The sequence below is a fragment of the Sinocyclocheilus grahami genome, unplaced genomic scaffold, assembly GCF_001515645.1.
Source record: "Sinocyclocheilus grahami isolate Dianchi unplaced genomic scaffold, SAMN03320097.WGS_v1.1 scaffold1075.1, whole genome shotgun sequence".
Classification (NCBI taxonomy): Eukaryota; Metazoa; Chordata; class Actinopteri; order Cypriniformes; family Cyprinidae; genus Sinocyclocheilus; species Sinocyclocheilus grahami.
The window spans coordinates 100,057-126,165 of NW_015506254.1; the positions used below are offsets into that span (position 1 = coordinate 100,057).

The 26,109-nt window shown below is 38.4% G+C and overlaps 1 protein-coding gene and 1 long non-coding RNA gene across 2 annotated transcripts in view; both read left to right on the plus strand.

Annotated features, from left to right (window-relative positions):
• Positions 1 to 9,384, plus strand: part of LOC107566440 (uncharacterized) — a 21,919-nt gene extending 12,535 nt beyond the window's left edge. Inside the window, exon 4 of the long non-coding RNA XR_001606510.1 lies at positions 9,321 to 9,384. This is a non-coding gene — a long non-coding RNA (uncharacterized lncRNA). The remainder of the gene's footprint in view (positions 1 to 9,320) is intronic.
• Positions 9,385 to 11,077: 1,693 nt separating this feature from the next.
• Positions 11,078 to 26,109, plus strand: part of LOC107566432 (acid-sensing ion channel 1) — a 168,444-nt gene continuing 153,412 nt past the window's right edge. The window contains exon 1 of the mRNA XM_016251893.1: positions 11,078 to 12,379. Within this exon, the coding sequence (XP_016107379.1) occupies positions 12,015 to 12,379 (365 nt within the window). The 5' untranslated portion in view covers positions 11,078 to 12,014. The remainder of the gene's footprint in view (positions 12,380 to 26,109) is intronic.

Here is a 26,109-nt window from a genome sequence, read left to right on the forward strand (position 1 = left end):
AAAAAAAAAAAACACATTACAATGTCATTGTGATATAGAAAAGGAAAAAGAAATATGGGCACAAAGATGAAAATAAAAAAAATAAGAAAGCCCATTGTCAGAATATGTAACTCTTGTGTTGTCCTCTGTCTATACAGTATATGCTTTCCAACTGAAGATTCATGAGATGAACCTTTGAGCTATTTCAGAGAAACGGTTTATCATTGGTTGATCTACATTCTCTTCATTAGTGAAAGTCAAGATTCACTTGCACAATTCATGCAAAATTGACAAAAAGTCTAATTATAATGTGTAAAAAATGTGCTTGACACTTTATGACAACTAGATGAACCATTTTGCATTTAATGACTTATACGATGAACTAAAGACTAGATGTTTTGAGGGACTATTGCACAGAAAACTATATAATACATTTTGAGCAACATGACATTAGCAACTGATAATGTAGGAAACTGCAGATAAATGTACATAATCAGTTGCATGAATGTACCAAAGCAATCGAAGCTTGTTCAAAAGAAAGAGAAACTGCTTTAATGATGTGTACAAATGACTAGATGATGTGGAAGTTGTACAAGTAGTTTTGAGAATTTCATTTCTGATCTGAGAAATGCACCAAAGCGACTGAGAAAAACTGTAAACACCTCCAAACTGTCTTTCTCTTTATTATCACCTGACTTTCTCATTCTGTGACTTTTCTCTTTGAGATGGGCAAGAATGAGAGCTTTCTCTTTCTGCCTTTTCCTCTGGGACGTGTCAGATGATCCAGAGCAGGCCGGAGAGGCTGACTGATCGTGGAAAGTCTTGCGCATTCATCTCTGTCGCTGCCGTTCGGCCGATGACCACTCTCTCTCTCTCTCCAGTGCTGGGCTAAAAGGTAATTAAGAGCAGCTCTCCGCACGGATCTATCAGTGTCAGAATGTGTCAGCGGCCGTGGAGGACTGCGGCCTGATTTGTTGTCCCACCCTCAACGGCACAGGCGACATTTTACATAATCATTTATTCAGGCACTGCTGATGTCACGACCTGCTTCGTGCTGATGTTTCTTTGGAGAAACCAACTTCACCAGAACTTCTCTTGCCTCAGGAAAGTTTTTTTGCTCAGTGGTTGCTCTTGAATAGCTCACTGAGGTTTTCATTTGTATTTTATTGAAGTATCAACTTAAAAAATTAATAAAAATATAGTCAGTTGTTGTCATGCAGTAAAAGTATAGAACTATAAAATGAGTTCGGAGAGCAACTGAGATGATTTGATCTTGAATGAGAAATGTGTGAGTTCATATTGAGATCATTGCCTTTTCTTTGCAGGTATCCTGGCAAATCTGAGCGCAGTTTGAGACATCTCTTCTGAAACTAGGGAAGTCGTGGCCTAATGGTTAGAGAGTCGGACTCGTAACCCAAAAGGCTATGGGTTCGAGTCTCGTTCCGGCAGGGATTGTAGGTGGGGGGAGTGAATGTACAGCGCTCTCTCCTTCAATACCACGACTGAGGTGCCCTTCAGCAAGGCACTGAACCCCCAACTGCTCCCCGGCGCTGCAGCATAAATGGCTGCCCACTGCTCCAGGGGTGTGTGTGTGTGTGCACTTTGGATGGGTTAAATGCAGAGCACTAATTCCAAGTATGGGTCACATGTCACTTCACTTTCACTTTTTTTCTGCAGAAGAAACATCTGAGAAGAAAATTCTCCATTTGCTCTCACTTTAATCTCATTGCTGTCTTGGAGAAAGTTTTGTGGCTTGTTCTATATGTTAGTCTACACTGTTAGTCTACGCAATTTTCTCTCAAAACTTGCTAGTAAATTTCACTGTTAATTACAAAGAAAGTTTTAAATGTACAATTTTGAAGTAAAAAGACTGAGAAAAACTGTAAACACCTCCAAACTGTCTTTCTCTTTATTATCACCTGACTTTCTCATTCTGTGACTTTTCTCTTTGAGATGGGCAAGAATGAGAGCTTTCTCTTTCTGCCTTTTCCTCTGGGACGTGTCAGATGATCCAGAGCAGGCCGGAGAGGCTGACTGATCGTGGAAAGTCTTGCGCATTCATCTCTGTCGCTGCCGTTCGGCCGATGACCACTCTCTCTCTCTCTCCAGTGCTGGGCTAAAAGGTAATTAAGAGCAGCTCTCCGCACGGATCTATCAGTGTCAGAATGTGTCAGCGGCCGCGGAGGACTGCGGCCTGATTTGTTGTCCCACCCTCAACGGCACAGGCGACATTTTACATCATCATTTATTCAGGCACTGCTGATGTCACGACCTGCTTCGTGCTGATGTTTCTTTGGAGAAACCAACTTCACCAGAACTTCTGGAGGACTGCGGCCTGATTTGTTGTCCCACCCTCAACGGCACAGGCGACATTTTACATAATCATTTATTCAGGCACTGCTGATGTCACGACCTGCTTCGTGCTGATGTTTCTTTGGAGAAACCAACTTCACCAGAACTTCTCTTGCCTCAGGAAAGTTTTTTTGCTCAGTGGTTGCTCTTGAATAGCTCACTGAGGTTTTCATTTGTATTTTATTGAAGTATCAACTTAAAAAATTAATAAAAATATAGTCAGTTGTTGTCATGCAGTAAAAGTATAGAACTATAAAATGAGTTCGGAGAGCAACTGAGATGATTTGATCTTGAATGAGAAATGTGTGAGTTCATATTGAGATCATTGCCTTTTCTTTGCAGGTATCCTGGCAAATCTGAGCGCAGTTTGAGACATCTCTTCTGAAACTAGGGAAGTCGTGGCCTAATGGTTAGAGATTCGGACTCGTAACCCAAAAGGCTATGGGTTCGAGTCTCGTTCCGGCAGGGATTGTAGGTGGGGGGAGTGAATGTACAGCGCTCTCTCCTTCAATACCACGACTGAGGTGCCCTTCAGCAAGGCACTGAACCCCCAACTGCTCCCCGGCGCTGCAGCATAAATGGCTGCCCACTGCTCCAGGGGTGTGTGTGTGTGTGCACTTTGGATGGGTTAAATGCAGAGCACTAATTCCAAGTATGGGTCACATGTCACTTCACTTTCACTTTTTTTCTGCAGAAGAAACATCTGAGAAGAAAATTCTCCATTTGCTCTCACTTTAATCTCATTGCTGTCTTGGAGAAAGTTTTGTGGCTTGTTCTATATGTTAGTCTACACTGTTAGTCTACGCAATTTTCTCTCAAAACTTGCTAGTAAATTTCACTGTTAATTACAAAGAAAGTTTTAAATGTACAATTTTGAAGTAAAAAGACTGAAATAGCATTTTCTTGTAAAACGTCCTTCAATAATGTTTTACCACTTTTTATTTTTTACAGTGTATAAAAGTTGACAAAGTTCACTTTCTTTTTTTTCTTTCTTTTTTAGAAGAAGAAACAGCCCAAAAATATTGATGACATCATCCTGCACTCTAAATTTTTCTCCAATAAAATGCTCTCTTGAAAGAGAGCCCCTCCCCATAAGTTTGAAATATGACCCGCCTTTGATTAACTAACTAACAAACTGTTTGTTGATGTGTCTTTATTTGTTGCTTTATTAATTTGTTCAGTATTTGTGAAGAATGTGGCCTCGACTTCTGATAGGCCTATGTCCCGCCCAACTTCCTGTTTCAAGGGGAAGTATATCAGCACTGAGACGAAAACTGCTCTTCATTTCATTTAGTCATTTGTGATTTTTCTTTCTGACAGGTAGGTCTTATCCTCTTGTTCTTCGGACCCAAACCTGTCAAACAGTAAATGAATGGCTTACTGACAATGAGGTAATAATTCAGTGCTGGTTGACACTCATGACATGTCAAATTGAATAAGTTGTCGAACTTGCAGATAAGGATAATAAATCATTTTAAACTCCAATTATTTTCCCTTGTTTACAATTTAAACCACACAGAAAGTGCTTGCACGTACAGTTAATCGCTGTTGAGCTATTTGCATATTTTCTGTGTCGATCGTGTTCAGAGACGTTTTTGTTTTTCAACGTTTTTAGCATCCTATTTATTGTCGCGATACATATCATTAAAGAAATACAGCAGAACAGCAGCATTTTTAATCATTAAAAGCACAAAAACACATCCCCTAATTGCTGTTTTTGTCAGCATATCGTCTAAAATGTCCCATTTTCGTCCCGTTTCTGCTCTGAGTACAGCTGAATAATTTAGTGCTGAATGAATAGCGCCACTATCTTATGAGGCGCGAATATTAATGCCCGCGCATGCTGTGTTAATTAAGAAAACCAATTAATACAGGCAGCTTAAATCCTGTAATAGAAGATGTGTTTCTCACCCGTCCGGCCAGAGATGAGAAAGGCTTGTGTATTCCGTACCATAATCTTGACATTCAGGGAACCTTTGTTCTCTGAATCCATTGTGAATTATGTCAATCAAATTTAAACGGTGGCATTTTGGGCAGGAGCTTTCGACCGCGTGGTCTCCAGATATCAGCATTCGCCCGCGCATTTGACTGAAGGTGAAGTAACTTAACCCACCTCGTTCAAGTTCACATTCACAGCCGAGCGGCCTGGCGCTGAGCTAAACCCGTGGATGATTTCAGAGGCTGTTATCATTTTGAATATTGAACACTTCTAGTAAAGGTGAAGTCGGATAGAATGAGGCCTGTGCTGTATTGATCCTGGTTGAAGCTTGGATATAAGCTGTGAAATAGGGGAAATCAGTGGAAAAATCCTGTTCACTAGATGTTTTATCATCATATTTCACAGACATTTAAAGGAGACATAGTATGCCCCTTTTTACAATATGTAATATAAGTCTCTGGTGTCCCCAGAATGTGTCTGTGAAGTTTCAGCTCAAAATACTCCACAGATCATTTATTATATCATTTTGAAAATGCCTATTTTGAGTGGAAGCAAACAAGCTGTTTTTCGTGCCTGTCTCTTTAAATGCAAATGAGCTGCTGCTCCCCACCCCCTTTTCCAGAACAGAGCTGAGCCATTACAGCTTGGACCTGCTAAAAAAGATCTGTTTTGGTTCTGATTGTCATGTTTATCGCGCTGAAATCATGCTTTTTAAACCATATGAGTTTAAACTTCTGATATACAGTTTTCTGAGTGCACACATCCGAAGCACACGCACAGAAAGCGGCTGTCACAGCATGCGAGTACTAAACTAAGTTCTCATTCTCACACAAGTTTACTTAAAAACACACAAGAGTTACAAAAACATTCGGTTAAGTCTGTGAAGGTAAACAGCTGGGAAATAAATTGCATGTTTATTTTAGATCTGTGTGGCAGCAGCAATATACATTAAATAAATCAATAAATGCACTGCTCTCTTGTCTCCTCTGAGGCTGGGACTGTAAATAGTGTTCTGTGCTCATCTGTGCAGCCAAAGACAGAACAGTTACCATGTTTTGCTCAAACTTTAGCCATGGCATTACACCGTTGTCGCTTGCAAAATCAAAATGATGGTGCCATGGGTGGAAACTTACAGATTAAGGGGCGGTAATATTACAATGAGATCCCTTTGCCACGTCACCAAGGGAGCTAAATCAGACACGCTGTTTTCTCAGATGCTTGCAGAAAAAGGCTTCCCAAAACAAAGTTACTGGGTTAATCTCTTTCATGTTTCCTTGGTTGGTAGATGCACCGGGGACATGATTATAGCAATTAAAACCTGGAAAAGTCAGATTTTCATGATATGTCACCTTTAAAAAAAATTAACAGCCTGAATACACAGTGTATTTGACAGCACTTTCTATGCATAATTAATTGTATATGTATTTAGTATTTACACTGTAAGAAAAAAAGAGTGCATGACATATAAATATTTGAAAATAAAATTAAACAGCTCATAATATATATGGTTAAGCACTTGTTTTGCCAGAGGACTGGCAGCACGTACTTCTGGTATTTCTGGTGAAGCTGCTCAACCAATCTAGTCTTGCTGCATGGTTAATATAGTTAGTAAGCCTGGTGGAAAAACTAACAAACCAGTGTCTTTGAGTTCTGTCATCAGTTTCTTCTTTATAAAGTCCCCTTTGCTAATTAAATTGCTTATTTTAACCAATTTAACACTTAATTGGCGAAACAAGCTATTATGTTCACGGGAGTTGCACAACCACCAGTATGTTTGCCTTGCATCAGGTTAGCAATTGATCCTGAAGTCTAAATGGATGCTGTTTTGCACACAAACATCATGCCCAAGAGCTAATTTAGCATCCAGGCATCTTATTTTATTAGTAGAACATAAATGAATATTTATTGAATTATGAATTACTCGCTTGAAAAGCTGAAAATTGAAATGGAACTGCACCCGAAAGAAATAATGACAACACAATTCAGGAGGACAGAATGTGTGGTGCACATGTATTTCATTAAAACACCATAATTCATTTCTCAGCAAACTCAAGACATGCATGAAGTAATAATGAAAAGGCAAAGGTGAGTGAACTTCTGACTGTTAAGTTGTGCTCGTACAGCTTTGATGAAAAACATGAAGTATTTTAAACAGATGTTGGAAATGGCATAAGTTAAAGCCCTATATTACTCTGATCAGACTCATATGGCAGGGCAATTCGAATTGCTTCCCCACCAACTGTAATTACAAACCAGCAATAGTAGAATGATCTGGTACATTTCAGCATTTCACAAAAAATATCTTCAGAACAACCCACAAAGTCCCATAAAGATCTGCTTTTGACAGTGGTATTTGCCCTAAGTGCAGATCTGTGTGAGTTAAAGCTCTTCCTCTTGAATTCTATAAGCATGTGTGTGAGTTGTTGACCTACAGATGAACATTCCTCTGTCATGAACAGAGCGAGCAGTTGTCAAAGAGCTGAACATGGAAATGCCTTGCAGAGTGATTTTGGACATTCAATACATGCTCAGCCTCACCAGCAAAAGTCCCCAGTCCTCAGAAGAACAAACGGCGGACTGTTTTGCATTAAAATAAAAGTTCAATACACGAAGTACAATTTAAGGTTTCTGTTTTTGTTCTTTCATTTGTTCTTTAGAAGATAATCTATGTTCTGGTTTTAAAAAATCTCCAAAGAACAGCAATTCAAGAACCAAATATTATTAATCAAGTTGAGATGTTTGCGTTGTAGCGATCGAAGGGACATTTAATGTATTGTAAAAGGTCTTTTTTACAAGTGTGAAACGTTCAACATTTTCAGTGTCTCACACAATGTCCTCTGTTGTACATGTCGCTTTTTGTCAAATGTTAGGGTAATCTATGCAGACACAAAACTCACATGCTGTGTCAAGTCAAATCACCTTCATTTTTATAGTGCTTTACACAGTAGATATTGTTTCAAAGCAGCTTTAGTAACTGAATCAAACTGACGCAAACTTCAAACAGGAAGCAAATCCAAAATTCGAGACAGTAGTGTCATTATTCAGTTCCAGTCAGTCCAGTGTTGGTTCAGTTCAGTTCAACAACTGTATAAAGTTCGTTCTTTATGAAACAAGTTCAGTTAAGCAATACGCTTCCCTGTTAAAGACAGCAGCATCATTATTCAGCTTGCACAGCTTCATATTGTGTGAATAGTACGCTGAACAAAGCTATAGTGTTGATGCAGAACATTCTGGGTTTGAACCTTTCCCCCTAAACAAAAGATATCAAATGGCTTGCACTTTCCTGGAGACAAGTACGTCCTTGGACGTTCCTGCATGTGCCTCTTGTTTTTGCTCTGTGTCACACTGAACCCTGCTGGACCTCATTATAGCTAATCGTCCATCTGTCCATCCCTCAAGGGTCGGTCAACATTCCCTCAACTACGGCCAATCGGAATGCCAAGAAGACAGTTTTTTGGACATGCTTCCTGGCTTGTGGTTTGTCAAAGCATGAGGTTACAACACAGTGGGGTCAACAGCCTTTTTGCTTCTTGGACTCCTAAAACTGCCACATGGGGGTCGAGCAGACGTGAGTTCATTCATCTCAGATCCCGTTCCCTGAGATCTGGCAGGCTGTGAAAAGGCCGCGTCTGCTTGAATTCTCAGCATGGAGCGAAGTGAAGCAATCTTTTACGCAAAAAACCTGTTAATTGGTTAATGGTAAGTTCCCTTAGTATATATATGATGAAAACATTTTGTAAATCTATTAAATAACTGCTAACAGTTATTACTAATAAATAAATATTAGGATTTATTAATAAATTAATTCTAACTGCTAGGCCACGGCTTCAACATCTGCTTTACTGGCAGTGCGCTTCAATTTTAGTCTGCTCTGCTAGCAGTTTTTCCACTTTAGCTCAAGTGCTCGAGCTTATTTTGCGCACTGACAGTTTTTTTCACCCCTGTGAAGATTATGCTCTATAACATCCCTGCGGCAAAAGGTCACAAGTTCTAAGTAACTATGCTTTTAATAATCCATTTCCTGCCCCTTGACGATCCAGTTGATTTCTGGAGTCTATCTTCCATGGCACTCTTCTTTCCTCATGTCGTTTGCGCTTCATTTCTCGGTAGCAGATGTCCTGTAAAATCTCCCAGGACGCTGTTGATAAACTCTTTCCATTTGCTATCAGCATTCCGTCACCTTCATTACCTGCCTGTCTTCGCTTTGGTGCACGAATCATTTAATTTGTCATGCAGAGCGTCTGTAGACATGTGTTATGGCGCAAGTGGAGCACGATGGGAGCTGCAACAAACAGATGGTTTGACGATTTGAGATACCTGTTTGCCTTCTAAACCAAAACCTGCTCAGAAAGTATGCTCTGTTATGATGCTGAATGATTTGAGGCTTTATTAGATTTCTTAGAAACTGGTTTTCCTTCACAGACATGACCTTGTGGTTATTACACATGTGCTGTGAGTAGGCAATGTGCTGGTGACCCCGGATTGAATTATATATCATAAAATCAAGCATAATGCATACTTGCTTATGTTTCCGGCCTTAGGCACGCATATGATATACAGTCATGTATGGTCACTGTACTTATTCAGTGACTCATGGGAATAACCCCTCACCTCACTTCAGGCGTCTGGTTTCATATTCCACATCCTCATAATGGATCAATAAACATCCAGATCATTTTCAACCCTCTTTTATAGACTCCAAAGTGAACCAGGTCAAAAACAGACACATACCTGGACAGACCGTTAAGCTCTGAGGGGTTTCGCTTCAGTTTGTGGAGTTCATGCGAGTCCATTAACAGATTGACACTTTAAGCATGTCTCTGAAAGTTGATAATCAGCTGTGGGCCACATCATCAGCACTATTGATTCAGTCAGTGACAACAACACCCAGCGTTAGCCAATACTGTCACAAACCTGGATTAAAACGCACTCAGTGTAATTTCATGGGTAGATTCCCTTTCACCCCTCGGCTGTAAGTTTCTCAAATAGTACTGATCAGTCTTTTTGTACATACTCATTTATCACTCAAGCATCTCCTGGTCATCAGGAGATGCTTTTCACTAACAGAAATTCTTTCCAGTATCTTATTGAAAACATATTCAATTTTAATAATTCAGTGCTTGCCAAGTCTTTATTGTATTGTTTGTCAACTCTGTTACGGACAAATTAGCCAATGTGCAGAAATAACAATAAATCATAAAAGGAAAAATCCTTCTTGTATCATTAGACAAACAGTCTGTATATTCCAACATTTGGAACTGAGATAATATTTGACCTATGCACACCTTTAAAATAAAATAAAAAAACCTATGTCTTCACAGAATTGTCCGCTTGGAGCAAATATTTTTCATCCAAAAATATTCAGTAAAAATAGAGAAATGTTGTTGAAATATTAAAAGGGTGCATCATATCTCAATAATGTTTATGAGATTTTAAACAACAATTGTATTTTTTTTCTAAACAGAGTTGACCCTTTAAGTAACAGAATTGTAAAATAACAGTTTTACCGCATTTTTCTGTTACTGCATTGTCAGCATTGTTACTCTACCTTGGTAACAGAGTTTGACAGTAACAGAATTTACCATTTTCTTTATTTTTTGCCAAAAACTTGCTAGCATAAATGCTCAGAGCACATGGCACTAATGAAATCATGATTAAAATACCTTTAAATAACTCAATTTGTGATCAGTAATACATTTAGTTTTCCTTTTGATATTGTGGTAACAGTGTTGACGTTCTTCAAAATAACTCTTGGTATAAGAACTTTTTAGATTAAAATATTTTCTTAGAGAGAGCACACAGACTTTTCAGTGCTTCAGATCTTATCAGTGAGGGAAAGTGTCATAATTTCCTGTATCTTACATAGTTGTCGGAGATAACTCCACCAATCTAAAGGCAAAATATGGTACGTAACAGAGTTGACGCAAGATTTATGGACACACATTTTTATAAGAAAAAAGTTATTTTTAAACAATTTAATGTTGTAGAATTAAGTAAATGAGTATTTAGGGATTTTATAAATACAATTAATGAAATATTACAAAAAGAAAAGTACAATAACATATTTTGATTACACAATGATACATGATGGAAAAAATGCACTGACTCATTCGGACAACAAGAAATCATGATTTTGAGCTATTTAAGACACTTTTTACTCAAATTATAATGTTGTTATTGACTGTAACATCTTGTAATTCATAACAATAAGTAACAAATTATTAAAATATAACCATTTGAAAAAAAGCAGAAAAAAATAATGACTTCGCACACCAAATGTACCTGCAATTATAGAATCACCCATGTAATAACTGTGCATCACTTTGATTATGTAGCTTGTTCTAACATTAGTAGCTGTAGTGTATATTTATGGTCTCATCATGGGGAATTTTTATTGCATTATCTAACAAAAGGAAATATACACAGTAATTTACAGAAAAAGACAAAAGAATAATATTAAAACAAAATTATACATAAAGAGAATTTTTAAAAATTACATAATTATTCTAATATAATAATACAGATTACGTAAAATATACAAAATACATAATTTTAATAAGAATAAATAAAAACGTTTTTGTTTAATGTGAATAATAAAGTGCAGAAATAATACAAAAGGAAAATGAAATAAAGTTTTGACATTAAAGAACAAAAGATAAAAAAATTGTAAATAATAATAAAAACTATAATTCCTAATAAAATATATGATGCATAACGATATGACAGTAAAATCACAATAAAGATATGCAATGTTATGATAATATCGCTCAGTCTCTCTCTCTCTTCAGAAATGATCGGGTCAGTGATGCTCAGACAGACAGTGGAGCACTTGGATGAAGGCTTCGTCGCAGTGTGCAGCGTTCATTCCTGACGCGTCTGTCTGCATCTGAACCCCCTGGACGAACGGGGACTATAGAACTTACAACGGAAGACTTTATCTGATATGGAAACGCGTGCCGTGCTGCATTAATTAAAGAAGGGGACATTTTAGTGATGCCAACATCCAGAGAGCATCTGTGTTGTAGTTCGTACCAGCGCGCGTGGTGAAGTTGGATTTGGATCGCTTATTGTATCGAGCTTGAAACACAATCCGAGCCGTTCTGACTCCGCGGATGTGTCGGTGTTGTGTATGGATGTGAAGACATTCTCTTTACATCGAGCGATGCGTTTCTGTCGTCTCTGACATCTTACGGGGATGTAGGCAAATATCATCGCGCTTGTTTTTATGTACATTTCGCTGATTCGACTGGAGTTGAATTGACGGTACTCGCTCCTTATTGTAGTGAAGATCCTGAGGATTACGGAGGAATAAATGCTTATATTACCAGAATAATCTGTAACCGTTTGTATTTTTGGAGTTGAGTCCTTTACTGTTTTTTTATAGCTAGTTTGAGGAGCCAAACTGTGCTTCGTGTGGTGATATATAACTTTACAGGCTTTATTCAAGTCAGAAATATGATTTATTATGACTGAATCAATCTGAATACACCTTACATCAAACGAACAGGTTAAATCGAGTAGAAATAGGACCCATTTAACTTTAAATTGCACAAACTTGCAAAATAACCATCATGAAGATGTTGCATGGATCGTTGTAACCGCTTTTAGCATCTATATATTGTCACTAGGTCCATCAATGCACCTCCTCATAAAGATCAGCTGAGCATCTAAGGGCGTGAAGTTCTTCCATCCTTCTAAATATCTGCACCTACTTCATTCAAAGAGCTTTTAAACTTCAAGAAACATGGATATTAAAACAGAGTCTGAAGACAATCTGGACTGCGACCAGCCCGCGCCCATTGAAGTTTTCGCCAGCAGGTCCACGCTCCATGGCATCTCGCACATGTTCAGTTATGAACGCCAGTGCATCAAACGATGCATCTGGATAATGTTTTTCATGGGTTCGTTTTCGTTCCTGGTGCTTGTTTGCGTGGACCGCATCAAGTTTTACTTCCAGTACCCCCATGTCACCAAGCTGGACGAGGTCACGGCACCAATGATGGCGTTTCCCGCCATTACCTTCTGCAACCTGAACTCTTTCCGCTTCGGGCGCGTGACGCGCAACGACCTGTACCACGCGGGCGAGCTGCTCGCGCTGTTAAACGGCAGGTGAGTTGTGTATCCAGTTAAACACACTTTAAAAGGAGAAAATGAGAAGGACAATGGTTGTTTAATAACAGCCACAGAACAAACATGTTACTAGAGAGATTTTACTCAGATATGATTAGTTTCTGTGGCAAGTTAGTAACGCTATAATTGAATCCAAGTGCGTTATTATTGTTGTTGGTGGTGGGACAATACATCACGACTACATTATTCTTATGTTTTCAGAAAAATATTTAAAAACTAAAAAGTGCACCAAGAAGCATTGGTTTTAGTGAAAGGTAACGTAAACAGAAACGTAGTTACCACTAACGGTTATCGCCATTTTCTTTGATTTTATGTGAAGCCACAGCTGTCAAGCTCTAGAACTTAATTCAGGGAACATGTAAGCAGTTTTATAGAAGCTAATACGTTTGTTAATTCTGGCAAAATATCGCACTATGAACCCAGAGATTGTTTCTTCTATTACACCAAGTTTAGGGAAGCATATATTTTATATTTGTCAACCAATGTTGTGGTTCCATAACATTTGATAAGGTTTGTCTCAACACTGTCTGATTGAGAACTTATAAGAAACTATTTTGTCTTTTATTTACTCTGGTATTTGAAAGATTTTGTATTGGTTGAAGCTTATATTGTGAATATTACACTATTTAATATTACTCAGATGGTTTTGAAAAGCAGTCTCCTAGCAAAGGCATGGAAACAGAAATGATCTTTGGTTGTTGACTTGACAGAGCTAAATTATCTGTTTTATCTCAAGTCTGTATGGTTCTCTGAAGTCTGACTATTCTTTGTCAGAATTTGACTGTAGTCATACACTCTTTGTAATTCAATCCAAATCGGTATTTTAGCTTTGATGGGAGTTGAGAACATAAGCTGTAAACATCTTGCCTCGTTGAAAATGAGAGGAGAGTTAGAAGGTTGACTTGCCTGTCTGCAAATGAAAAATGATTTCATCCCCTCAGGTGAATCATCATTGATTCGATGTAACTGATAACACCATGTGTTGTGCTTGTGGCGAAAGTGCAGCCATTAGAGAAGCAGAAGTTCTGGTCTGAGTTTGGATTCTTCTCTCAGGACTGTGATTGTCACTCTGCGGTCGGAGCCGCTCCAAAACTCATCGAACACATCAGCGTCTCTATTGGCAGTACAATCTGTCTCATCGCTTTTCAATAACAACACATTTGGCAGGAATGAATAATTAATGTCAGGTTTAGATTTTCATTGAAAAGTCACGCTCAACTAATATTCACTTGGCTAGATTACCTTTTGGACGTATATAGCATTTGAAGGCTTTCTGGTGTGCTGTTTATTCATGAATGTCATATGTCAGTTCCAGATTGAAGCTACATGCCTGTTCTTTGACATTTTGGTTTGGTCTGTTCATATAAGCATTTAGGGTTCTGAAATGAGCCAAGTTTGGGGTCAAAACAAACATAAGATTTTGGGTGAGGTTCTAGCAAGTGGAATGTGGCTGTTAATTTATGTTTATGCTCTTGAGTGTAGATTTTGGTGTCTTGTGGAGACACAATGAGATCTTTTTCTCAGAAGAATCATCTTACATGAAGAGGACAGAAAACATCTCCACTTACTCCCCATTTAACCTCACTGTTGTGTAGGAGACATATTTGAGATATTTTTCTATCCTGAAATAATTTCAGTGTAACATATAAGGCATAGAATAACTTTTACTTAGCTCATCAGTCTGTTGTTCGCATATTTTCCTCTATAAAGGAATCGATGAGGTAACGTGACTACAGATAGCACATAGCAACCAACTGGAACCCAATTACCATGGGAACTGGGAGAGCATCTAGGCAAAGTTTCCACTTCTAACTCCTTGCTTGCAAACACAGCCAACTATTTGACTCAATGGCCAGTCAGATGAACAATTTGCATACTATATTTCCTAAATGGTATATAAGATTAGGGTAAAAGCAATCCACATAGAAGCACCAATTTGGGTTCCCCAAAGAACAATTTTTTCTTAGTGTGAAGAACATTTAAAAAATTTAAAGAGCCTCTCTCTCTCTTTTTGTTGTAAAGAACATTTTATGGAATGGAAAGTTTCCTTGGATGTTAAAGGTTCTTCATGCAACCACTGATGCCAGTAAACAACCTTGGTGGTTACACGACAACAATGTACTTAAAATGGAGAAGTTGTTCCTTGTGTTTTTGAGAAGTTTTGCATAGAGGTGACAGTGTTGTCAAACAGATCCCTGTTCACACGGATCCATGAAAACGAGTAAACACTCTGGCTTATTCATGCCAGGCCAGTAGTTGGCGATGTCATTTTGTAAAGATACACGCACCTGCACACATACCTATGACTGAACACTGAACACGTAATATGCATACGCGTGACATCACAGTTTTCACAAGTTTGCATTTTTTAGTTTACATGGAGATTAATCATTTTCAAAAACTTGCACTTTGAAACACGCTTTCAAAGGTTGCCGTTTCCAGGCCCTCAAAAAGCTGTTGTCGTGTAAACGAATGGTCAAAACGCATAAAGTTTTTTGTTGAAAATGGTGTCATGTAAATGCCCCCTCAGTGCAGTTAATTGGTGAGGAATGTACATGATCCTAAAAGTGAAGTAAAAATGACTTAAGGCAATGAATTTAGGTAGATTCTAATGCTTGCATGAAAACGCAAACCATATGTTTCAAAAAGGGGGTATGCGGTATCAAGTATCAATGTAATGGCATCACAGTACTTTCCCTTTACTTGTAAAGTATGTATTTACATTGGTAGTGTAGTTATATTAGGATGCAACCACCTATGAATTTGCAGTATCCGTGCTATTGTTTGAAGATCGTACACTACTTGTGATGTGGCCTTGAGTAAGATGCAGTGACAGTTCAGGTAGATAGTTATCGTGGCATGACAGGCAGAACTTTCCTGCTTTATTCTCTCTGGGATTCATTAGCAGATGTCATCACGGCGCTATTGAGTCTATTAGAGAAGCTTCACTGACGATCACATTCACAGGCAAAGCAAAAGTGATGCTCTTAAATTTAAAATACCCTCAGTCCACCACGCTTTAGTCTGTCACATCTGAGCAGCGTTATATGTTAATGATCCCAAATACACTTTACTTAGGAATTGTGTGTGTGGAAAAATTAAACACTTTTTTGCATCTATTTCTTGACTCATTGTTTGATTAGCCTAGACAGACAAAAATTATTCAACATTGAATGTTAAATGCACAACTAGAAAGTTTCTGAAGAAAATGTGCTTGTTCTGATAATGTTGCTGCTTCCAGGGTTCCGAGTGGTTTTATCATGTGGCTATGTGGTTGCTGAGATGTTCCGAGTGGTTTTATGTTGCTGTGTGGTTGCTAAGGTGTTCTATATGGGTTTCGTGTGTTTTTATGCAGTTGCTAAGGCATTCTTGAGTGGTTTTTATCATGTTGCTAAACGGTTGCTTAGGCATTCTGAGTAGTGTTCGGCCGATATTTGACATTTTTTAAATATCGGCATCGGCCGATAAGTTTTCTGTTTGTCCGATGTGTTCGAGGCGGGAGTTTTATTTTGACGGCGCTGAGAACAGCAGCGCCTGAGGTGCACACAAGTGCTCACATTCTCCCTCTTGTTCGCTGTTGTCGTTAACAGTTCTGTCTAAATACGGATAGAAGTCTGTCTAATAATCAGATAGAACGTTTAAACAAAGGAATTAAAATGTATACAAAAAGTTTTATAACGATTGCTTTTATATTATTAGTAATAGAAAGGCAAACATTATAATACTTTCTTGTTTGCCGTCAGCATTTATATCATTTAAACAAATCTTTGAATGTCTAATAAACATCTAATTTCAAAAACCTTGCAAACTTACTCTGATCCAGGTGTGAGATCTTGTGAAGTGTGCATGTGTATCCTGCATGATCGCGTATGCTCTGCGTGACGGTCGATCGGTGTGAATCATATGGGGCTTTTCCACTGCGTGGTACGACTCGGCTCGGTTTGCGTTTCCACTGCAGTTTAGTATTACTTTAGAGTGGGCGGGATTATTCACATGTCGTTATATTTGCGCAGCTTCTACTGCCGCGACTCTTAAAAAAACTTTTTCATTCCACCTTGCCCCATCAAGCTCTCGCTGGATCCACTCCTCTGCTATCAACGAGAGGAACGTCTGTACTTCCTCAACAGACCACGAAACAGCCATTTTTTAGTTGTTTAAAAAAAGGTGCGCTCGTTCAAAACAGTTGCGTTCGATCCTTTCAGCTGTGCTGATTTAAATCTAGCGGTTCTGTTGTGTTTGTGTCGCAAGTTCAGTGACGCAGGTAGTGGCGATTCCGATCCGGCCAATCAGTAATCAGCAGTTTTGGTAACGGTACGGTTGACTTGGAACCTCAACCGAGGTGGTACTAAAAAAAGTACCAGGTACACTCTTAAAAATAAAGGTGCTTCAAAAGGTTCTTCAAGCGATGCCATAGAAGAACCATTTTTGGTTCCACAACGAACCATTCTGTCAAAGGTTCTTTAAAGAACCATCTCTTTCTTACCTTTTTGTAATCTGATGAACCTTTCGCCACAAAGAACCTTTTGTGAAACAGAAACAGAAAGGTTCTTCAGATGTTAAAGGTTCTTTATGGAACCATTTAGACAAAAAAGTTCTTCTATGGCATCGTGAAGCACCTTTATTTTTAAGAGTGTACTGTACCCAGTGGAAAACCCCCCAAAAGTGAACCGTACCGAGCCGAGCCGTACCATGCAGTGGAAAAGCGCCATATGTAACCGGTATGTACTAGAACCGAATACGAACGCAGATTTCGGTGCCTCATTTCAGTGCCATGCCTGAGCGATCGATTGAAATATTTGTCCTCTGGTTCTCTGAAACGGACGTAAGAAACATCATCACTGGCACCGCACGAGAAAAATAATTTCCCGACTGAGAAAATGCATGTGAACTCAAGTCGGAAAGGTCTAATAATACAAATCCAACACATCTTTGTAGTAACGCGAGTGTCCATGTTGTTTTCACATTCCGAGGAATTAAAATGTATACAAAAAGTTTTATAACGATTGCTTTTATATTATTAGTAATAGAAAGGCAAACATTATAATACTTTCTTGTTTGCCGTCAGCATTTATATCATTTAAACAAATCTTTGAATGTCTAATAAACATCTAATTTCAAAAACCTTGCAAACTTACTCTGATCCAGTTGTGAGATCTTGTGAAGTGTGCATGTGTATCCTGCATGATCGCGTATGCTCTGCGTGACGGTCGATCGGTGTGAATCATATGGGGCTTTTCCACTGCGTGGTACGACTCGGCTCGGTTTGCGTTTCCACTGCAGTTTAGTATTACTTTAGAGTGGGCGGGATTATTCACATGTCGTTATGTTTGCACCGCTTCTACTGCTGCGACTCTTAAAAAAACTTTTTCATTCCACCTTGCCCCATCAAGCTCTCGCTGGATCCACTCCTCTGCTATCAACGAGAGGAACGTCTGTACTTCCTCAACAGACCACGAAACAGCCATTTTTTAGTTGTTTAAAAAAAGGTGCGCTCGTTCAAAACAGTTGCGTTCGATCTAAATCTAGCGGTTCTGTTGTGTTTGTGTCGCAAGTTCAGTGACGCAGGTAGTGGCGATTCCGATCCGGCCAATCAGTAATCAGCAGTTTTGGTAACGGTACGGTTGACTTGGAACCTCAACCGAGGTGGTACTAAAAAAAGTACCAGGTACACTCTTAAAAATAAAGGTGCTTCAAAAGGTTCTTCAAGCGATGCCATAGAAGAACCATTTTTGGTTCCACAACGAACCATTCTGTCAAAGGTTCTTTAAAGAACCATCTCTTTCTTACCTTTTTGTAATCTGATGAACCTTTCGCCACAAAGAACCTTTTGTGAAACAGAAACAGAAAGGTTCTTCAGATGTTAAAGGTTCTTTATGGAACCATTTAGACAAAAAAGTTCTTCTATGGCATCGTGAAGCACCTTTATTTTTAAGAGTGTACTGTACCCAGTGGAAAACCCCCCAAAAGTGAACCGTACCGAGCCGCACCGTGCCGTACCATGCAGTAAAAAAGTGCCAATAGACTGTATAAAAACATGGACGTAGTGTCCGTGACGTCACCCGTAGTTTTCTGAAGAGTGTTTTAGAAACTCAAAGTGGGCGGAGCGGTCCGTCACCATCTTGGCAGTGCGTTACCACGCGTCACTCCCGGATAATCGAAAATGGGCAAAAAGGCGGGAGCTGGTTGCTGAAGCCACGCCCACCTAGCTCAACGGCAGTGTCAGCAGCGACAATCCACCTGTCACTCAAGTGGCCACGCCCTTAATTAAAAAAAAAATGTCACCCCCCTCACAGTTGTCATGAAGGGCAAAATTAGCTATATAGACCAAAATCATTTTTTGATCCAGGCTGTAAACATGTTTTTTCTGCTGTAAATTTGGGCATTTTAACATGGGGAGTTTATGGGATTGACTCACTTTTGCAGCCAGCCTCTAGCGGCCAGTTGACGAATTACAGTTTAAGTCACTTCCGTGTTGACTTCACGAGAGAGAGCGGGAGGTTGCCGCTTGGTGTGAATTGAATGCTGACAGGAGGAGAGTTCAGCTTCACTGGAGACGCGCGATCGACAAACTTTAAACTCGTGATTTTAAATTATGCTGCATTTTATGCATTTGCCCACTGTCATATTCATGTAATTTTCACTGTGTGCTGTATGTAAAATGAGTGTTACCTTGACTTTATTTGAAAAAATATGATTAATGCACACAAACTTTCCAGAATACTGAGTGCTCTGTTTGTTACAGTGTTTACTTCCATTTTAATTATATTTTAATAAAAAAAAAAATGTATTTGTGAAAAATACTTTGTCATCTAAAGTATAAGTATGTTTATTTAACACATTTATTTTTAATACATTTTCAAATTATTTAATACATATTAATTAAAATAAATACAATTATATTGGCTTTATATTGGTCATCGGCCACCCTGCTTTACAAGATATCGGCATCAGCTGTCAAAAACACAATATCGGTCAACCACTAATTCTGAGTGGCCTAATGTTGACATGTGGTTGCTAAGGTGTTCTGTGAGGTTTTAGTGTGTTGCTAAAGGCGTTCTGTGTGACACTTATGTTGCTATGGGGTTGCCAAAATGTTCTGAGTGTTTTTCTTTGTTGCTGAGGTGTTTTTTTTCATCATGTTGCTAAGGCGTTCTGAAAGGATTTTATCGTGTTATGCACTCGCTAAGTTGATCGGAGTAGTTTTAGTGTTTTGCAATGTGGTTGCTAAGGCCTTTATTATGTTGCTATGCAGTTGCTGAGGTGTTACAAGTGGTATTAGTGAGTTGCTATGCGGTTGCTAAGGCATTCAGAAGGGCTGTCATCATGTTGCTATGTGGTTGCTGAGGCTTTCTGAGTGGTTTTAGCATGCTAGGATGTTTTTTTCTTGGTTGCTAGGTGGTTGCTTACTGTCCTAAGCCAAAAAAAACAAAAAAATCCTAATAAGTCCTCAAGATATGATTCTGTCCCCTCCCCCCTTTTTTACCATCTGTTTGGTGAAATAATTTTTGAAAGACTGCAGCCGTAAATGTGAGTGCTAGTAGTAGTGATGCTGTATTTATTAAGCGGTGCAGTGTAGTGAGGTCATGTGATTACTGTGATTATCTTCTAATTGCAGCTATTCTGAAACATTTGTCACTATATAGTATGCACTACTTTTATTAAATAGTAGGAATTGTACAATCTCTCCATTGTGCAGTGCAGTATTTAAGATGACGTGACCTGAAAGAGTCTGGATGTCAGTCAGTGACATTCAGATCATCTAATTGATTGATAGTTCATACTACTTTTAGCAAGTACGCTGAAAACAGTTTGTTGTAGAAAGAGTTTTCAATTGGAAATTGCTGACACAATTTCCCAATTAATTACAAAGAACCTGCAAGTAACACATTGAATGAAATGAACGAAATGTTACATTTTGAAGTATAAAAACTGAAATCGTATTTTCTTGTAAAATGTACTCTAGTAGTCTCCTTTATTTACAACTTCAAAGTTTGCATAAAAGAAGTGTTCTTAGTACATAAAAGCATGTTCAAAAATCATATATTTTATTAAACAGTAATACGTTTCGTCACCATCTTCTACATTTAACATAAAATCAAGGCAGGACAAATAATATTAGCCAATAATATCAATACCAATAATATTAATACCAATTAACAGCCACTTTTCTCAATCCAATAAAATTCCAGATCCAAAATCAAGTTCCACCTCCATTATTTTGCACAAAATATTTGAACTCAGAAATGCATTGCATTATGTTATGCATTGAGTTAAATGTGTTGTGGCTATTGTTACTTTCAGTTTATTTTATCACGTTGTAATTGGAAAAGCGGTCGCACACCGGACAAGAAGTGCAGCGCCACGTCTCGCCGCATCTAGAACAATTCGTACCTCAAGTACAAAAAACAACGTAGCTGTGCGCCGCGTACAGATGCCAAATGGCTCCGCCGATGTGCGTACACTCCGAAAACAATGTGTTTGAATTTTTAAGACGTGATGCGATGATGCGCTTCTCGTCCGGTGTGCGACCGTCTGAAGGTTACGTATAGCACAATGCATTGTGGGATGTAGTTTATTATCCAGCATCTTTTGAATTTTTGTTTTTGCAACATTTTTGCAAATATAGTCGATCATCATAAAAAAAACGTGGATACTGTGCACAGTATGCATACTACATTGTGCAGAAATGTTCTCCTTGAATGTAATTAGTCAGCATTATTTTAATATTATTTTAAATAATATACCTCTGTTCTGATTGGTTGCAAACTCCTGGCATTTCAAACATCCATTTGGTTTATTTGCAAATAATTGACACAATTCTCCGCAATGTTACTTCCTGTTGCCATGCGGTGAAAAGCCAGTCGTGTTGCTGCTGCGGTAAGAGACAAGGAGTAGCGACCGGGAGCCGAGGGGGCTTCAAAGGGATTGGAGGACTGACAAGCGGAAGCAATTAACTGTCTCATAAGCCATGTGATAAACAAGGATTTATCCCCATGTAATTAGCAATGTTTGTGAAACCGTGCCGGTTCTATGTTGATATACAGGCCCCGCTGTGCTCACCGGCTCTCTGTCATTTCGCGCCTTTGCGTCTAGGAAATGCTCCTGTGATGCTTCACAGCCTGGAAACAGTAACATTGCCGAGGGAGTAGATACAGAAACATCCTAACTCAGTTGGAGTTCCTGGCGGCATCTGCTTCCTGTTGCCATCAAAACGTGAGTCTGAATGAAGACTCACAAGAGCAGGAGAAGGTGCAGGATCCTTGAAGAACCATGTGACAAAGGCAAGACACTACAGACAAAACCATTGTTTTTTCAGTGGCCAGTTTTGAGATTTTGGGCCATTTATCTTCTAAAATACAAATTTAAGTGTTTTGTTTTAGACTTTATCTTCTTTTGCGTCTATAGATTTAAATTACAGTACATATATTTAAAGGCCGTTTGTCAAAAACAAATTCTGTTGCATCAGTGATGTAAAATTCAGTAGTTCTTGTGTTTTTTGTTGGATCATGTTTGAATGTGCTGAATCATTAATTTTCAAATTTTAGCGACATATATTTAGGTTAGTTGTTCATCTTATGACTTGAAATATAGTACAAAAGTCATATGGACTACTGTAATGATGCTTTTATGGTGTTTTTTTTTTAAGGTTCCTGCTCTGAATTTCAGCTAAACATTTCCATTTTTGGCAATCGATCAGCTTTAAAATTTGCAACATTTAGGTGTGCGAATATCAATAATCCTCCAATGCCCCATAATATTCAAATAACAGTACAGTGAATCATGAACACTTTCATTAGTTGACTGGAAAATAAAGTAATAAACTTGTGGATCACTTCAATGCCATCTAATGAAGCAGTATCTAAATGCTAAGCTTTCAATATTAACTCAAATAGTCTAGCTTTGAACTCACTTTGTCACACTGCTTTGTAAATAACCATATTCTCAGTCTAACAGAGAGAAATGGTGCTCCACTCACGCTCACAGGTAGGCCTCGCTCATCCAAGCGCTAAGCGAACTGCTCCCAGCAGGCATTTAATAAGAGAGCTGTAACAGGCCACTGGTCGAAATTCAATATTCTCTAAAGGTGAATAAATCACGGATCACAGATCCGTGCCAGAACTCGATGTGGGCTTACTTAGAGCCGGAAAATATCCACCCGTCGAAGGTGAGATGGTGAAGCCTTTGGTCTTAAATTGAGTTAACCTTGAGCTGTGGTCAGTTTTAAAGAGCTGTCGTTTTTCTCGGTGCCTATTATTAGCAAAGCGAGATATAAAAGGTGAGGCTAGCAGGTTCTCCGGTAAGTAACGGCAAAGTCCCTTTCTAGGAAAGTCTGTTCACTCTGCGGCCATATTTGCAACCCCTCTGAGCAGCTCATCCAAGACCAAGTCCTATCTAAATGAATGGGGGAATCCAGAAATCTCGAAAACTGTTCGCTGAACTCGCAATAATTCTGCCCAAAAACACTGCCATGAATAAAGAATGGTATCAAAACGTCCTGCAAGAGCGACTACTTCCAGTGATCCATGAGCAATTTGGTGATGATCCGTGCATTTTCCAGCATGATGGAGCACCATGTCACAAAGCAAGAGTGATAAAGAAGTGGCTCAAAGATCATTGCATTGAAATTTTGGATCCGTGGCCAGGCAAATCCCCGGATCTCAATCCCATAGAGAACCTGTGGTCAGTCCTCAAAAGGCAAGTGGACAAGCAGAAGCCCACAAATTGTGATCAATTCCGAGAAATAATAAGGTCCACTCCCGCTCGCTCCCGCAAACATTCTAATGTATCCACCTTATTCTTCAACATGGATGTAAGCCTATCGCGAAACTTCCGGTTCATTAGCCGATATAGGGAAATACAGGGAAGAATAACAATGTGCAGTAAACGGTCAAACTATTTGCACTACAAACCAGTCTGTTCATAATTAAGATAATACATTATAATAATATGGTAAGACACACAAATTTGCAATATCAAGCAGTAAATCGAGCTGTTTTGTACAGCTAAAAATAGCAGGACGCGGATGAGACCGGAAGCCAAACCCATAAAATGTACAAATGTACGCTCTTACGGGGAAAAATAAGATATAATGGATATAATTTTCGCGCATCAGATAGCTGCCATCAATATGCTGGGTATTGAAATCACTTTTGAACGAGCGCTTGCTGTTCACTTTCAATTTATCCATCACACGGTCTCTGTGTAAAGGAATATTTTACAAGATATTTGTCAATGAGCTCAGGATCTGTTGAGCAGCAAATTCTTCACCATGGTCTTTGTCAGTCTTCTCTCTCTTACTCTCCACTTGTCATCAGTGAAATCTGACTCTGCAGCTCCTGTTGGATGCAGGGTTGTCAAGTCCAACTTTTTTTCCACGGAATTGGGCAACTTTTAAACCAGGGGTCTCCAAACTCAGTCCTGGAGGGCCGGTGTCCTGCAGAGTTTAGCTCCAACCCTAATTAAACACACCTGAACCAGCTAATCAAGGTTTTACTATGCATACTAGAAACGTCCAGGCAGGTGTGTTGAGGCAAGTTGAAGCTAAACTCTACAGGACACCGGCTCTACACAGTTGCCGGATGGCCAACGAGAGGATACCGCCACAAATAATAATGTTATGAACCTTAACCGAAGCGGACCACCTGTTATCACATAAATCCTTCTGGTTTTGAGAGGTTCTAATAGTGTTTCAGGGAGTAGCTGCAAGGAAATCCTCACAGGATCATGTCCGAGGTTTGGAGGTTTTTCAAATTAGTTCTGGCCGTTTGCCACTCTTTCCGAGAACAGAGAGAGGACGAGAAACTATTGTGAGCTGGAATCAAACTTGTGTCCCAGTTTTGGCTTGTATTTCAAGATAAAATCAAAATTGAGTATTTACTATTTGTTCTTGGTCTTATTGTGAGTGTTTTATTTTAAAGAAAAACAAAACATGTTATTTTAAAGAAAGGATGAAAAATGTTTGTCTTTGTAATCGTTCATTAAAATTAAATAGAAATATCAAGACTTATGTAAAAATAGAATTATCGACTATTTGGTTTATACAGTACATGTTTATGGTCTTGTTAATGTTTAATCTCATATTTTAAAGAAAAAATGACCTTTTACTTAATATATGTTTCTGGTCAAACTTAAATAGAAATATCAAGATTTTATTAATATAGTCAAAATTGACTATGTATAAAATGTATATATTTTTTATTATTATATAATTCTGGTCTTATTGTGAATGTTTCATCTCTCATTTTAAAGAAAAAAAAACTTTTGTCTTAGTAATTTTTCATTAAAAATGAAACCGAAATATCAAGACTTAATACCAAAATAGTATTGTTAACATTGTAAAAAAAACTGACTCATGTTATAATTTATATAACTAACATATATAAATGTTAGTTATATAAATACATTTAAAGAAATAAATTACCTGTTTGTTTTGGTAATCTTTCATCAAAATTAAACTGAAATATCAAGATGCAAGTCAAAATAATATTAATAATAAAGTCAATTGACTTGGTTAATATACGTACGTTACAGGTGTTATTGTGGAACGTTTCATCTGTTATTTTAAAGAAAAACAAAAAAATGTTTGTCTTCATAATCTGTCATCAGAATTAAATATCAAGATGCAAGTCAAAATAGTATTAATTAGTATTAGTTATTAATAATTAGTATTACTAGTCAAAATCAAAAATGACTATTTACGTGTTATTGTTATTTATGATTTATGAATCAAATAAAGCCCTGCACGTCATTTTGTTTTGTTAAACTGTAGTTGTGAAGTGAAAAGGCATGTGAATAAAGTTTCATGTTGATTTGAAATATGGCTGTCTTTTTTTAATTAAAATTATTTGGTTTGAAGGGAATGATTAACAAGCCACTTATGAAATTCCAGCTAATGAGATCTACTTCAAGCTTGACGAATTCCACAGCTAATTGACATTATTTTTCTGACTTGTGATTAATAACGAGGGCCCCAAACAGGAAGTTCCTCTTGTCATGTGATGCTCCTCCCCTACAATAAACACAAGATGTTCTCATAGCGTCATGCATGTACATAAACTGTGATGCTGTGATGAGAAGAAGAAAAGACCGGGTAAAAATCTGAATGTGTTTTCTAATGCGATGTTCGTTTTTATTGAGATAAAAGTAAGAAATCGAGCCTATAATAGAGCTATGTTGAATCCGAGAGCAGTATTAGTGGTGTACTTCATGATGTTCCAGTCTGTGGTGTGTTTAATTCAGGCCCAGCAGCTCTGCGTGAGAATGTTTGTTTTGGAGATTAGCCGGCGTAATCGACGTTGAAGATGTGATGATATGTGTTAGAAAACACTCTCTGTCTTTAGATGCCTCACCCCTCCTTTTCTCCTCTCTCTTATCACCCCTCCTTTCCTTTTTTCTCCCTCTCACTCTCCCTCCTCTCAGTATTCTTCGACAGGAAGTCTATTCCTTATATGGATATGTTTTTCTGTATATGTGGCGATTTTATACAAAACACATGTTCTTGGGAAAAACATCCTGTATGGGTATGTCCCCCTATCTTCATTGGTTAAGAGAATGAAACTCCCCTCGACATATGCCTATATAAGAGCTGTATTTCTATGAATAAATTGAAGTATTGAGAATACATGGACTGTGTGTTTTCTTACTTCCCGGCCGTATTTACACTTGCTAAGGAGACTGAGAAAATTTCACGGTGGCAAAGAGAATATCGA